The 17164-nt window shown below is 39.3% G+C and overlaps 1 protein-coding gene across 2 annotated transcripts; it reads right to left on the reverse strand.

Annotated features, from left to right (window-relative positions):
• Positions 1–2217: 2217 nt before the first annotated feature.
• LOC127129149 (protein MAIN-LIKE 2-like) lies at positions 2218–3415 on the reverse strand. Of its 2 annotated transcripts, XM_051058433.1 has the most exons (3): positions 3300–3415; positions 2484–3205; positions 2218–2402 (listed from the first exon to the last, which is right to left on the reverse strand). In XM_051058433.1, exons 1-3 carry the CDS (start codon positions 3357–3359, stop codon positions 2279–2281), a joined length of 906 nt encoding a protein of 301 aa, XP_050914390.1. In that variant the 5' UTR covers positions 3360–3415; the 3' UTR covers positions 2218–2278. The 2 variants fall into 2 exon arrangements, with proteins under 2 accessions (XP_050914390.1, XP_050914389.1); XM_051058432.1 differs by having other exon boundaries at positions 2484–3407.
• Positions 3416–17164: the final 13749 nt, after the last annotated feature.

Genomic DNA, 17164 nt, shown 5'->3' on the forward strand with positions numbered 1-17164 from the left:
TATATATATATATATATAGATAAATAATATATTGAAACACATGTCGGCAAGCCGGAACTTTGCCGATTTCAGAGATAAGTGAAGAATATTACCTTGTGTGAAGAGGATGAACTTCTGATCGTCCAAATGATCGACCGAAAGCTGGAAACCGTCACCGACGCAGTGCTGGCTGCCTTCGTGAGTACCTGACTTCAACGTCGCTTTTGATCGGTGAAACGACGCCGGAATGAAATGAACCTTGGATATTTGTGACCTGGACTCAACGAACTTCAAAGATATGAAATCGGTTTTGTGTTTCGGTGAATAATCGGGACGATTTTGGGTTACCGAAAATGAAGAACAAGTGAAATACGGTAATGCTTTTGGAAAAATATTTCTTTTCAATTCTCTGTTTCTCTCACCACACGTTTTTTCCTTACTGATCCACTTTTCCTTTCTTTTTCTTACTAACCACATATATATATATATATATATATATATATATATATATATATATATATATATATATATATATATATATATTTAGATTACTTAAATAATAAGAAACCTAAAAAAGAATTTTTTTTTTAAATATCCAAAAATTTCAAAAAAATTTCAAAAATATCCAATTTTTCAAAATTACACAAATGGCCAAAATTGGCCATTTTTTACACTTAGGCGCCACCCTAGTTGGCGCCTACCCTTAATGGGTAGGGCAAGTCGCCACTAGGGGTGGCGCCTATGCCCAATCCATTTTTTTTTTTTTTTTTTTTTAATGTTTTTTTTTTTTTTTTTTATTTATAAATTTATGTTTTTTATTAAGTATATTAATTTATGTTCACACATATATATAAATAAATTTTTTATTTATATATATATATATATATATATATATATATATATATATATTAATTTATATATATATATATTAATTTATATATATATATATATTAATATAATTTATAAGTAATTAATATTATTTGTAAATTTTTGGAAAAAAAATTATTTTATATATGTATAAAGATATGATAGACAATATTTTTAAAGATAAAGATAAAGATATAAAGATAATAAACAGAAAATATTTTTATTTAAATAATAGACAAGGCAAATATTACAAAGATATGATTAATTACATATGCGGTCCCTTGTACGATCCGCACGGGGGAGGTCTAGTTACTCGCCTAGACGGTTCACGTGGTGGTGGTGCTTCCCTATTACCACCCCTTGCCCTAACACGCCCCCTTGCCGCTTGCCGTTGTGGTTCGGTCGAAGTCCCTTCAGTGCTGTAGGAAAGACGGGTCCCCTTTGCGCCCTCGAAGCTTTGTCTCGGTGGGACAAACTGGCTACTGCTGGGTGCGCCCTCGAATTGTGGTCTTTGGTAGTTTAGGGTTGAATCGGGTTGGCCAAAGTGCAATGTTTGTTGTGGTGTGTAGTAGTCCTGTTGGTAGTCCTCTTGTATACCCGTGTCGGGGCTAGGTGGAGGACTGGAAGAGCTTGGGAAATTGTCGTGTTGGAAGTGTTGGGATTGGTGGAAGTAGGGGGATTGATATTGTGGTAGGTGTTGGGACTGTTGATGGTGGTGGGAATGTTGAGTTTGTTGTTGGTAGTCTTCATGGTATTGGGATTGAGTTTGTGGTATGTATTGTTGATTTGGTTGGGGGGTGGACATGTGTTGTGGTTGTTGTTGTTGGTAATATGGTGGTGGTGGTTGTTGTTGGTAATAAGGTGGTGGTGGTTGTTGTTGGTAAAATGGTTGTGGTGGTTGTTGTTGGTAATAAGGTGGTGGTTGTTGTTGTTGGGAATACTGTGGTGGTTGTTGTTGTTGGAAATATGGCTGTTGCATCCGGGGATCGTCCAAATAGAACGGGTCAGACACAATCATTTCTGGATTGGTATTTGCTCTATACCATTCCACATATTCCCTTGTCGGCTTCATTTCGTTGGGCGCCACCGGAAATTGTAGAACATAGTGGGCACGGTCTTTCCACATTTTTCGAAACTCCTTAGCAAATTCCTTCCAATTTTGGGCATACCACTGGTGGCTGACTTTTTTTAGATGCCAAGGTTCCATGGACATTGGGGGGCCTGGAATGTCTTGATGCATTCCGAATTGAAGCTTGACACGGTCACTTTGGTGCATCTCCACAGTGGTGAACCGCATTATGGCCGTTTTTGCTGTCCAAACAGTTGCATCTTCGGGGTTGGGTTGATGTTCCAATCCCAAATATGGCCTCCAAATAAACTGCAAAGAAAAAAGTAAATATGTTATTTATCGAGAATGCATGACATTAATAAATCAGTTAGAAGTTGAGTGATTTAGTGGTAATACATCCTGTGCTCGGAGACGATCCAACAGTTGACGATAAAATATAATTTTATTTTTGGGGGTAAGACTGTAATCCAGTCCGGTTGTAATGAACCTAAACAAAAAAAGATAAATAATATTAGTTACAAATATTTATAGAATAAATATACAAAATGAAATAAGATCATAAATTTACCTAGTTGCGTAGGGGAAGGAGTAGTCATTAGGATTTTCTGGGGCTAGCCTCGGCAATCTCCACCACCCCCATGTTTGAAGCAAAAAAGCACATCCAGAAAATGTACAGTGCTCATTTTGTGCATTTTTACACAAAGAGCTATATAGGAATGCTAATACTGCAGAACCCCAACTATATGTGCTTATTCTATCAATGTCCCCGAGCAAACTCAAGTACATAAAATTTATGCTATTTCCCGTCCCTTCGGGAAATAGCAAGTTCCCAAACAATAGCATAATGTAAACCCGGGTTTTTATGACTTTTTCTTGTTCGGAGGATTCCTCAGTCAAAGTTATGGAGTCGTGGTACAATTGTAGGCTAGATAATTTAATACCCTGACCCCTTGCTTTGGCAGACCCCTCACCCTCGACCAGATCTACCCCCAACATTTGAACACATATTTGGTTAGGCTGTTGAACATTTCCGGTCACAGGCTTACCATCTATTCTAAGACCTAAAAGCATGTACACGTCCTCTAATGTGACGGTACATTCACCAGTTGGTAGGTGAAAGGTGTGTGTCTCAGGTCTCCAACGTTCACACAGAGCCAAAATGAATTTGGCATCAATGGTGGCATTTACGACATGCATTACATGACCGAAACCCGCACGCTCTATGTAAGGTACGCACCATGGGTCTGGATAAGGCATTGGGTGTGAACGTTGACGAAATTTCTTGGGATCCTTTAAAAACAAACAATATAAAAAATCATTATATTGGACTTTTAAAAAACTAATTACAAACATACGAAAGAGGCAATGTTCAAGAAAAACTTACGAATGAGGCAATGTTTGCCCTAGTTCCTCTGTGTTCTTGGCCCATGGTAAGAAGCGACATGACTGCAATGTAGGAAGAAGCTTGGTGGATGAGAAGTTTCGCCTGAGTTCTCTGAATAAAAGTGTTAGTGGTTGATGAAAACTTGCAAGAATGACCCTCTATTTATACTCGTTTTCAAGTAGACTGAATATGCAAAAATGTGACAAGTGTAAGGCATGCGTGGTAGTGTTGGCATGCATTGGTGGAATCTGATGATGCAGAAACGTGACAAGTGTAAAGCATGCGTGGGAATCTTGCATGCATAGGTGCAGACTAGGTGGGAGTTGTCTTGTCTTGGGGAAGACTTGGTGGAATCTGATGATGCAAAGGTGTGACAAGTGTAAGGCATGCGTGGGAATCTTGCAGAATAGGTGCAGACTAGGTGGCAGTGTTGGCATGTATAGGTGCAAACTAGGTGGGAGTTGTCTTGTCTTGGGGAAGACTTGGTGGAATCTGATGATGCAAAGGTGTGACACGTGGAAGGCATGCATGGGAATCTTGCAGAATAGGTGCAGACTAGGTGGTAGTGTTGGCATGCATTGGTGCAGACTAGGTGGGAGTTGTCTTGTCTTGGGGAAGACTTGGTGGAATCTGATGATGCAAAGGTGTGACAAGTGTAAGGCATGCGTGGGAATCTTGCAGAATAGGTGCAGACTAGGTGGCAGTGTTGGCATGCATAGGTGCAGACTAGGTGGGAGTTGTCTTGTCTTGGGGAAGACTTGGTGGAATCTGATGATGCAAAGGTGTGACACGTGGAAGGCATGCATGGGAATCTTGCAGAATAGGTGCAGACTAGGTGGTAGTGTTGGCATGCATTGGTGCAGACTAGGTGGGAGTTGTCTTGTCTTGGGGAAGACTTGGTGGAATCTGATGATGCAAAGGTGTGACACGTGGAAGGCATGCATGGGAATCTTGCAGAATAGGTGCAGACTAGGTGGTAGTGTTGGCATGCATTGGTGCAGACTAGGTGGTTATGGGTAATCGATCTTAAAATTCACCAAAAGTTTATTTGATTGGAATGAAAAAAATAAAATAAAACAATAACTGATATCAATATTTTGGTGTCTAAATATATTTCTCGAACACATTTACATTAGCATAATTTGTTACTATGATGCATAATAGAACAAAGCCACAAGCAGAAGCTGTCCATAGCTGTAACTCTGGGATCCCTAAATCTCTTGCCACTCTTCCGGCCAACCCGAAAGTTCCATCAGCATGGAAGGATTCACATGACCCTGTGCTGGAAATGGTACGAATTGGTGGTGAAGACTTGATGGGGAACAGGCATGCATGGGAATCTCTGAGACTAGGTTCAGGCTATAGGTGGATAGGTTGGCATGCATTAGTACAGACTAGGTGGGAGTGTTGCATTCAAGGGTGTGACACGTGTAAGGCATGCGTGGGAATCTCTGAGACTTGGTGGTGAAGACTTGATGGGGAACAGGCATGCATGGGAATCTCTGAGACTAGGTTCAGGCTATAGGTGGATAGGTTGGCATGCATTAGTACAGACTAGGTGGGAGTGTTGCATTCAAGGGTGTGACACGTGTAAGGCATGCGTGGGAATCTCTGAGACTTGGTGGTGAAGACTTGATGGGGAACAGGCATGCGTGGGAATCTCTGAGACTTGGTGGTGAAGACTTGATGGGGAACAGGCATGCATGGGAATCTCTGAGACTAGGTTCAGGCTATAGGTGGATAGGTTGGCATGCATTAGTACAGACTAGGTGGGAGTGTTGCATTCAAGGGTGTGACACGTGTAAGGCATGCGTGGGAATCTCTGAGGTATTCACAATATCTTCACAGCAATCTTCACACACATATCTTCACAGCAATCTTCACACACATATCTTCACAGCAATCTTCAGTAAGATTCTTGCAGTATAAATATTCACACACATTTTCAAAGGGATTCACAATATCTTCACAGCAATCTTCACAAAACCTTGACAATATCTTCACAAAACCTTCACAAAACCTTCACAAAACCTTCACAAAACCTTCACAAAACCTTCACAATGTCTTCACAAAACATGTCATCTTCTTCACAATACAAAGTCAAAGCTCACGTCAACGGTGAGACTTATGAATGTGATATGTCTGGCTTCCTATTTAGAAACACCGAATGCACTCGGTTTTGTCTAAATAGAGGAGCTGACTTCTCTTATCTGAAAAGGAAGATTGAGTCCAAACTAAGACAACCCGTGTCCCAAATTTTTTATCAACAACCTTTTTTTTCAGAAAACAACTCTGTCAAGTTTTATAAGTCATTGATTCAAAATGACATGGAGACACAATACATGCTTCGTAACCATGAGTACTCTGGTTACGACTACATAGTGTTGTACATTGTGTTGGAACAACCTCAACCAACTCAGAATATTCAATCACAGGTTATTGATCCTGTGATTGATGACGAACAAGATGCTGAGCACCACGTTGAAGACGATGTGGTTGATGATGCTGAAGACGTGGTTGATGACTTGGTGAACCGTCATTCTGAAGACGAAGACCAACCTCAAATACCTATAGCGCAACGCTACTCACCTCCTGCGCACTTCACAACACTTAACTTGGGCGAGGATGAGCCCTCATCAGATATGTTCTACAACCCATATATGAGGTCTGATGAGGACTTAAAAAAGGGTGACCAATTTCGGACCAAGGAAGAGTGTCTGTTAGCAATAAAGAACTGGCACTTGAAAAATTGTGTTGACTACGATGTTATCAAATCAAATCCGGAAAGATACGTTATTGAATGCAAAAATCCGGAGTGTGGATATAGGTTGATGGCATCGTACAAGAAGAAGCATAATGCGTGGGTGATAGGGTCCATATCTCAAGCTCACATTTGCGTCAACACCAACATGGCACAGGATCATCGCAAACTTAGCCATGACATGATCTGCCATTCCATATTACCTCTAGTTGAGGCTGACCCGTCACTGAAGGTCAAAACAATTATCTCCCATTGTGTGGCTGTTTTCAAATATACACCGTCATACAGAAAGGCTTGGTTAGCGAAAACCAAGGCAATTGAACTGGTGTACGGTAACTGGGAGGAATCATACAAACAACTACCACGCTACCTGGCTGCACTACGATTGTATTCACCTGGGACGGTTACTATAATGGAGACCTTGCCTGCACAATCCCCTGACGGAACTCGTCTAGAAGGTAATGGAATTTTCCACAGACTTTTCTGGGCATTCCGTCCCTGCATCATCGGGTTCACATTCTGCAAACCACTTGTTCAAGTCGATGGAACTTGGCTGTATGGGAAATACAAAGGATCGTTACTGATGGCGGTCGCACAAGATGGCAATTCAAATATTTTCCCAATAGCCTTTGCATTGGTGGAAGGAGAAACGGCTGCTGCATGGAGTTTCTTCCTTAAGAATCTTCGAACGCACGTGACTCCACAAGCTGGCATCTGCGTGATTTCTGACAGGCACGCTTCAATAGACAGTGCATACAATAATCCAGCAAATGGTTGGCATGACCCCCCGTCTACCCATGTTTACTGCATCAGGCATATTGCCCAAAATTTTATGCGGGAGTTCAAGGATAACTTCTTGAAGCAACATTTGATAAACGCGGGGTATGCCTTAAACCAACCTGGATTCCAATACTATCGCCGGGAAATAGTGTTGGCAAATTCTGATGCAGGGAGGTGGATCGATAATATCGACCGAGCGAAGTGGACTAGATCATATGACGATGGGGTGAGGTGGGGCCACATGACAACAAATCTTGTGGAATCAATGAACGGCGTCTTTAAGGGGATACGTAACCTCCCGGTAACCGTATTGGTGAGTGCGACGTATTTTCGGATGGCAACGTTGTTCGTAACAAGAGGCAGGCGCTGGAATGAAGTGTTGCAGACGAGTCAGGTATATAGTGATGCCTGCATGAAGTTTATGAGGCAGGAATCTGCCAAAGCCAGCAGCCATCGGGTTACGGAATTCGACCGCCATGGCCACACTTTTAGTGTCAAGGAAACAATTGACCACAACCAAGGGCTGCCCAGACAAGAGTATAGGGTCCTAATACCAGACCGTTGGTGCGACTGTGGTCAATTTCAGGTCTATCGTATGCCTTGTTCCCATGTCATTGCAGCGTGTTCACACAGCCACTTCGATGCATTATCGCTAGTGTCTCCAATATACAAAGTTGCAACATTGCTCAATGTATACGACAATCCCTTTCCGGTGGTAGCATTGGAGGCGTATTGGCCAGAGTATGACGGGGAAATTGTTTGGCACAACGAATCGATGCGGCGGAATAAAAGTGGTCGCCCAAATAGCAGGCGCATTAGAACTGAAATGGACGTCGCAGAGAAAATGCAGAGGAAGTGTAGCATATGTAGACAACTAGGGCATAATAAGAACAAATGTCCATATCGTGGATCTAGTTCCACAACTTAGTTTTCACTTTCATAAATCTGTGTACCAAAATCATTTTAAATTAAAGTTTACTTTTTATTCCAAATAGAAGATGACACTTGAACAACAAACACAAACATCTAACATTACAACACCAATTACTAAAACAAAAACAAATACTGGAACAAAAACAAGTACTAAAACAAGAACAAGTACTAGAACAATAACAAATACAACAACAACATGACAAACAACCATTAAAATCTAAGAAATTACAACAGTTAACACTATGTCGTCTGATCCATGCATCATTTGGATGCAATCAATGTCGCTTTCAACTTCAACCCACCAACGTATCGTTTCTCCAGTTTCAAATGAGAACCTTGTTCTAAGCCTCTGAATCCTTCTGATGACTTCACCAGGTTGGTAATCTCCCTCTAACCAAGACATCAAGGACCTTTTTAGTTGGTCCAACGAACGGATGTTCCAAAATTTCATCTCCATTGGGGGTTTCAAAGGCGAGAAAATAACATGCCCATCCCTTTTTAAGATTACTGGTTCAGGATCCGGGCGCCTTGATGATGTTCGCTGCCATGACGACGGTCTTGGGGATGCCATGAACTCAACTTGATACAGAAGGTGGTAGGAAACAGTGGTGAAGAAAATGCAAGGAAATAACACTTTATTTATAGGAAAAGATCTGGGTTGTACACCAGTCTACCTAACCCTAATTAGTGTCGCACTTGATTAATTAGGGTTTCAATTAGGTCATAACTACCAAACTCGGATTATAACCGATCAATAAACCCTAATTATAATTGATACATTAACCTTAACATGAATAACCCTAATTCTCCCAAAAATTTATAAATAATATTATTTACTTATAAATTAAATTAATATATATATATAAATTAATATATATATATATATATATATATATATATATATATATATATATATCTTGTAAATAAATATTTATATATATTAATTAAATGTGTATAATATTAATTGTTTATAAATTAAATTAATATATATATATATATATATATATATATATATATATATAAATTAATATATATATAAATTAATATATATATATCTTGTAATAATTTTATTTATATATAAGTGTTAATATAAATTAATATAATTTATAAAAAAAATATATTTATCAAATATCTAATATTTAAAAAAAAAAATTAATAAAACATTTAAAAAAAAAAAAAAAAAAAAAAAAGGGATTGGGCATAGGCGCCACTCCTAGTGGCGACTTGCCCTACCCATTAAGGGTAGGCGCCAACTAGGGTGGCGCCTATGTACACAATTAGGGCAAATTTTGCCCATTTGTGTAATTTTTTTGAAAAAATGGTTAATTTTGAAATTTTTTTTAAAATTTTGGATATTTAAAAAAAAAATTCACCTAAAAAATATCTAACATAAATTAATAATATATATTTAGATTACTTAAACAATAAGAAACCTAAAAAATATCTAACATAAATTAATAATATATATTTAAATTACTTAAACAATAAGAAATCTATAAAATATCTAACATAAATTAATAATATATATTTAGATTACTTAAACAATAAGAAACCTAAAAAATATCTAACATAAATTAATAATATATATTTATATATTATATAATAATAATAATAATAAACTAATATAATATTAATCCTAATTAAATAAACTAATTAACAACTAAACACAATTAATATTAAGCACAAATAATATTAAACGGCTCACGATTAAAATACGATAAAATCGAGCGACACGAACACGATAAAAACGATGACAATTTGCACAACAAAACAGACAAATTGATAAAACCAATAAACCAGTAAACCGGTAAAACAGTAAAATCAACAACACGACTCAAACAGACTCGATTAAATCACACGGCACAACACGTAATTAAATAAACAACCCTAGGCAATAATAAAATCAATACGACATCACGAAAACGCTGACAAACACAATCACAAATAATCGGACAATACGAAAACTCTAATATATTCGAAATACAGTCAAAATACCGACAAACAAACAATTAAATAGATAAAAACGCACAAAACCTAATCGAAGCGATGCCACGCACAACAGAGATAAGCGAGATAAATACGAGGCAACGATATCGGCCAGGTTTTGCTAAAACAACGAAATACAACACGGTAAGCAACGAAAACACACAAAACCTAATCAAATCAGTTGTCACGCGAAGTTTAAGAAATTGAGATGAATACGAGACAACGAGATTAATCAAGATGTGGTCAACAAAGCCAAAGTCAAATTTTGGGGTGCGACAGATGCCCCTATTTAATTAACTTAGGCCAGATAGCCGGAGGCTATCGAATGGCGTAAGGTAATTAAATATGACAAACGCCCCCAAAATTTGGCTCACTATGCATGATGCAAAAGACAGACAGACACAGAGACACAGGAGTGCAAACTCTACTGGGGAAGGACATACACCGACTCAATGAACGAAGGTAAACACTGAGAATACTCAGCTGGGGAAGATTCACTACCTATTCATAGATGGAAAATAGGAGGAAAAGAGATATCGACTCAATGTTGACGATACATCACTATCTCATAGATGAAAGTAGGAAAAGATCAATATAACAAGAGTACTGATGTGACAGTACATTACCAACTCAAAGATGGAGGTAACAGAAAAGATGAATACCAACTCAAGGATGAAGGTATAACAAGGGTATAAGAATCGAACTGCGTTAACTCATGGTTGACAGCTCACTACCCACTCATTGATGAGGTAAACAGGACATGCCAACTCAAAGTTGAAGGCAAGCTTCAAAAGATTGATAATAACACTGCTAGGGAAATCAAATTCCAACTCATTGATGATGGTGTAGATGAAGAATCAGATCTAAGGATCATTGTGCAGACTTACAGTTGAATGCACACTACCAACTCATTGATGAGGCAGACAGAGAAATGCCGACTCAAAGTTGAAGGCAACCACCGATTCATTGACAAAGGTGTTTAAAAGAATTTAGAACATATTCTCCTGGAGATGTTTATCATTACCGACTCAAAGATGACGGTGGAAGGACAAAATGTACCTAACTCATAGATGAAGGTACTCCATCCACTCAAAGATGAAGATGGAATCAGAAGTTATCTGTGCAGACTCAAAGATGAAAGCACACTATCAGTTCAACAAGGATCAAACATACCCTACTCATAGATGAAGGTACTCCATCAACTCAAAGACGAAGGGAATCACAGGAAAATGTGCGAATTCAAAGATGAATGCATACTACCATCTCATAGATGAGGGCTCACTATGTACCTAAATCATAGATGAAGGTACTCCATCAACTCAAAGACGGAGATGGAAACATAAGAAAATTGTGCTGACTCAAAGAGGAAAGCACGTTACCATCTCAAAGATGAAGGTAACAGGATAAAGTGTACCTAACTCATAGATGAAGGCATTCCATCAACTCAAAGACGAAGATGGAATCAAAAGAAACCTGTGCAAGCTTAAAGATGAATGCACACTACCAGCTCATAGATGACGGTACTTCACCAACTCAAAGACGAAGGTGGAATCAAAAGAAATCTTGCTAACTCAAAGATGGATGCATATTACCAGCTCAAAGTTGCAGGTACTTCACCAACTCAAAGACGAAGGTGGAATCAAAAGGAATCTGTGCTAAACTCAAAGACGAAAGCACGCTACCAGCTCAAAGTTGCAGGTAGAACCATGGAACTTTCTGTGAGGATGTTATCAACTCATAGATGGAGATAGTAATTAATTTATCCGAGGGATAACAAAGGTTACCACTCATGGATGTAGGTAACTCAAGTTTGTAACGGGTACCAACTCAAAGATGAAGGTATAAAGGACTTGGACACAATATCTGTCATGTCTGTTTTACTGAATGAGAGTCACAAAGACTATATTGTTGCCTTCTTTTACTGGAAATTTCTGAGCTTTATCTGGAGACACGAGGTTCAAACTAGGATAGAAACTAGAATGAAACGGTCAAACAAGACTTCAACTGAAGAGGAATGAACTCATCAGGATTTACAACTGAAACAACCATCTTCCACGAGGCATAGATCTCTGTGGGGAACATGACCAATAAAAGGTATTTTGCTGCTTATGAGGATACTCTATATGGAGAGATTGACTCAACCCACAATATAAACAAGGAAACAAGGTGCATATGAATGCAAGCATGATATGTCATAGATATGCATGAATATTTAGTAATGAATGCATGATGGACAGACAAAACTAGGAATAACTAAAAATGTTAACAGCTGCATAAGGACTTGCTGGAGATTTGCACTGAGACTCGCTAGGGAGTAGTACAAAGACTTGCTGGGGAATTGGTACAAGAGCACCATATCCAGGTTTCTTTAAAAGTCTGTCTCTGCTGAGGATTCCGTAGAAGAATGGAGATGCCTTCTACTTCAAAAATGCAGGAGATTCCCCGTGGTTCTTGAATTTGTGAGGTATATGAGGATTGGACCTTTCTGAGGACTCCGTTGGGGATACAAGGTGTTATCCTCTGGAAATAAGATGATATTGTAAGAGAAGTCCTGCAATTCTTGAATTTGCTGATAATGCAGAAGGGATTATTCTTCTGGAAGACTCCGCTGGGGATAGGTGGTATCTTTCCAGGGAATAAGAATATAGGGGAAATCTATCCTTGATTTTTTTGCTTTAATTATCATGGAGACTTTCTGTATCTGAAGACTCTGCAGGGGATTATGGTGTCTGATATCTGGTTACGAGATCTTTCCTCTAGGAGACTCTGCCGGGGAACAGTGATGTCTGACCTTTGAATGTAAATGAGAATTCAGGAGGAATCCTGTAATTCTTGAATTTGCTTAAAATGCAACACACTCTTCTTTACTACAAAACATTACTGAGGAGGAGACATATCCTTCTATTGAATGGACAGAGAACAACAGGAGATTCCCTGTAGTTTCTGAATATCAACTTTCTTCACTCGCTGAGGGATGGAGACCTCTGTATTACTCCTGCTCAGGGAAATCAAATCTTCCTTCTCATCCTCTGCTGGGGACATTGCTGATCCCGCCTTAATAAATTACTGGGGAAATACCTGTAGTAATCCCATAGGCCAAATCTATAACTTAAAACCTGGATCAAAGTCTTCATGATCAATTAACCGGGGAGTCTTCATGCCCCAAGTGAAGGGAACAATCTTCTTGAAATATTTCTTGCATGATCTCTTGAGGAAAACTAGGAAGCAAAACTGGGGATATCCAGAATCACAACCTCTGCTGGAGAAATATTACTGCCAAGACACCTGTGGAGATCTTTTCATCATATACATATGAGGATAGTAACATGAACATGTCTAGTTGGAATCACATGATTTTAGAATTACTGGGACCGCATGTCTCAATCCTTTTATTGATGTCCACAAATCAAAGTAAATAATCTTTATAGTTTTCAAAAACTGTTTTTAATTCAAAACTTTTGTTTCAAAACATATCTGTCAAAGTAAAAGAACTTTCGTAAATTGAAATGAAAATTAAGAGTGCCAAGAAATATAGAAAGGCTCAAATTGATTTGATAGGATGGTAACCAGCCAACAACATGATTCCATATATCTTTACAAATTGGAAAATGGTAATTTCGTGGAAAAAGGGTACGTTGAACTACAATGACATCATTCTCTCTTCCACTTTTGAAACCTGTATTGCAGCCTTAAGAGAGTTGGAGAACTGTTGAAAATATTCTGATACTTCAATGATCTTGTCTCCGTTATGCAGTTACTTGCCTGAAATCCCTAACTTTTGCCTAGATTGCCCTTTCGGGTTTTCAATCTACCGGGATAATATTTTCTTTGTTTTTTATGTCTCTAATTTTTGCCTGGACCGCCCTTTCAGGTTTTCAGTCCACCGAGACGCTCATTTTTGCCTAAGCCGCCCTTTCGGGTTTTCAACTTAGCGAGCTGTTCTTTTCATTTTTTAGGCGAAGTATTTCTTGACTGCATCTGTATTCACGGGACGTGGAAGCTCTTCACCATCCATGTTTGTAAGAATTAAAGCACCGCCTGAGAAGGCTTTCTTGACAACATAGGGTCCTTCATAGTTAGGAGTCCACTTGCCCCTAGAATCATTGTGAAATAGTATCATCTTCTTGAGTACAAGGTCACCCTCTTTGAATTCTCTCGGCTTAACCTTCCTATCAAATGCCTGCTTCATTCTCTTTTGATATAACTGTCCATGGCACAAGGCAGTCATTCTTTTTTCTTCAATCAAATTCAACTGATCGTATCTGCTTTGACACCATTCAGCCTCTGACAACTGAGTTTCCATTAGTATCCTCATTGATGGAATTTCAACCTCTATCGGTAACACAGCTTCCATACCGTATACAAGTGAAAATGGGGTTGCCCCAGTTGAAGTACGGACTGATGTTCTATATCCGTGTAGTGCAAAAGGCAGCATTTCATGCCAATCTTTGTAGGTAACAACCATCTTTTGAATGATCTTCTTGATATTCTTATTTGCAGCTTCAACTGCCCCATTCATCTTGGGACGGTAAGGAGAAGAGTTGTGATGCTCGATCCTGAAACTTTCACATAATTCATCCATCATTTTGTTGTTCAGATTGGAGCCATTGTCAGTGATGATCTTGTTTGGAATGTCATATCGGTAAATGAGATTATTTTTGATGAATCTGACCACCACTTGCTTTGTCACCTTTGCATACGAAGCTGCTTCCACCCATTTGGTGAAGTAATCAATTGCCACGAGAATGAAACGGTGTCCGTTGGAAGCTTTGGGTTCAATCATACCGATCATGTCAATGCCCCACATTGAGAATGGCCAAGGAGCAGAAATCACATTCAAAAAGGTTGGTGGTACATGAACCTTATCAGCGTAGATCTGACATTTGTGACACTTCTTTACAAATTTGTAGCAATCTGATTCCATGGTCAACCAGTAGTAACCAGCTCTTAACATCTTTCTTGACATAGAGTGGCCATTTGCATGAGTACCAAAGGACCCTTCGTGAACTTCTTTCATCAACATTTCTGCTTCCTTTTTGTCAACACATCTGAGTAAGACCATGTCATAATTCCTCTTATAGAGCACATTCTGATTAAGGAAGAAACTGCCTGACAATCTTCTCAAAGTCTTTTTATCTTTTTCTGTTGCTCCAAGAGGATACTCCTGAGTCTGAAGGAAATGCTTGATATCGTGGTACCATGGTTTATCATCAAAACTGGCCTCAGCTGTAAACACATGTGCTGGTCTATCAAGTCGCTTGATCATAATTCTGGGTACTTCGTTTGGAAAACCCACTTGATACATTGAAGGCAACGTAGCTAGAGCATCCGCCATCTGATTCTCATCCCGAGGAATGTGATACAACTCAACCTTGGTGAATAAAGTCAACAATCTTCTTGCATAGTCTTTGTATGGGATCAAGCCAGGGTGGCGTGTTTCCCATTCTCCTTTGATCTGATTGATAACTAACGCTGAGTCACCATAAACAGTAAGATTTTTGATGCGGAGGTCAATGGCTTCTTCAAGACCCATGATACAGGCTTCATATTCAGCAATGTTGTTTGTACATTCAAAACAAATTCTTGCCGTGAAAGGAATATGAGAACCTTCTGGAGCGATAATGACTGCACCTACTCCATGTCCATAAGCGTTGGAAGCTCCATCAAATACTAAACCCCATTGAGAATCTGGTTCAGGTCCTTCTTCAGGAAGTGGCTCTTTACAATCTCTGGATTTTAGGAACATGACATCTTCATTAGGAAACTCATCCTCATTATCATCGTGATCTTCAACGGGTTGGTGAGCAAGGTACTCAGCCAACACACTGCTCTTGATAGCTTTCTGGGTATGATACTCAATGTCGTATTCTGATAACAACATCTGCCATCTGGAAATCTTACCAGTGAGTGCAGGCTTCTCAAAAATGTACTTGATTGGATCCATTTTGGATATCAACCAAGTGGTGTGACTTAACATATACTGCCTCAATCTCTTAGCAGCCCAAGCCAATGCACAACATGTCTTCTCGAGTAAGGAGTATCGTGATTCACAGTCAGTAAATTTCTTGCTTAAGTAGTAAATGGCATGCTCTTTCTTTCCAGTTTCGTCTTGTTGACCCAGAATACAGCCCATAGAATTCTCAAGCACTGTCAAATACATAACCAACGGTCTTCCAGCAACAGGTGGTAACAAGATAGGAGGCTCCATGAGGTACTCTTTGATACTGTCAAATGCTTTCTGACAATCCTCTGTCCAAACACAATTCTGACTCTTTCTCAGCAATTTGAAGATAGGTTCACAAGTGGCAGTCATGTGAGAAATAAACCGGGATATGTAATTCAACCGTCCTAGAAAACCTCTCACTTGCCTTTCTGTTTTTGGTGCGGGCATCTCTTGGATAGCTTTTACTTTATCTGGATCAACTTCAATGCCTTTTTGGCTGACAATGAAGCCCAAGAGTTTACCTGACCTGACGCCAAATGTGCATTTGTTCGGATTGAGGCGAAGACGGAACTTCCTCAATCGTTGAAACAACTTCAATAGATCTACTAAGTGACCTTCTTCTGAACGAGACTTCGCGATCATGTCATCCACATGAACCTCAATCTCTTTGTGCATCATGTCGTGAAAGAGCGTTGTCATGGCTCGCTGGTAAGTAGCACCTGCGTTCTTCAACCCAAACGACATTACTTGATAACAGAATGTTCCCCATGGTGTTATGAAGGTAGTTTTTTCCATGTCTTCGGGAGCCATTTTGATCTGGTTATACCCGGAGAATCCGTCCATGAAGGAGAATATGTCAAACTTTGTTGTATTGTCTACCAACATGTCAATGTGAGGCAGGGGGAAATCATCCTTTGGGCTTGCTCTATTTAAGTCACGATAGTCGACACACATTCGTACCTTCCCGTCCTTCTTAGGAACTGGCACAATATTTGCTATCCACTCTGGATACACTGAAGTGGCAAGAAAACCAGCATCTATTTGCTTCAAAACTTCTTCTTTAATTTTGATGGCCATATCTGGATGTGTTCTTCTTAATTTCTGTTTGACCGGTGGACATTCTGGCTTCAAAGGTAGCTTGTGCTCTACGATGTTAGTGTCGAGACCAGGCATATCTTGATAAGACCAAGCAAACACATCTACATACTCTTTCAACAGGCTGATCAATTGCTCCTTGACCTGTGGGGATAACAATGCTCCAATTTTGACTTCTTTCACATTTTCTTCCGAACCCAAGTTGACTGTTTCCAAAGGCTCCTTGTATGGCTGAATAGTGTCTTCTTCATTTTCAAACTGGCGGGCGACCTCTTCTGGAATCTCATCCCACTCTTCCTCTTCAGCTTCGAATACAGAATGTTCAAAGTTGGGAGAGGGCATGATGTCATTGTGTTCAACGGGTTT

The sequence above is a fragment of the Lathyrus oleraceus genome, chromosome 3 (genome assembly GCF_024323335.1).
Source record: "Lathyrus oleraceus cultivar Zhongwan6 chromosome 3, CAAS_Psat_ZW6_1.0, whole genome shotgun sequence".
Taxonomy (NCBI): domain Eukaryota; kingdom Viridiplantae; phylum Streptophyta; class Magnoliopsida; order Fabales; family Fabaceae; genus Lathyrus; species Lathyrus oleraceus.

Excerpts from the sequence above, each read along its gene's own strand:
- LOC127129149 (XM_051058432.1), bottom strand. The coding sequence starts at position 3,268 with ATGTTTGTAATTAGTTTTTTAAAAGTCCAATATAATGATTTTTTATAT. Across the intron at positions 2,403-2,483 it reads TCCTTCCCCTACGCAACTAG|GTTCATTACAACCGGACTGG; the intron begins GTAAATTTATGA and ends TTTTTTGTTTAG.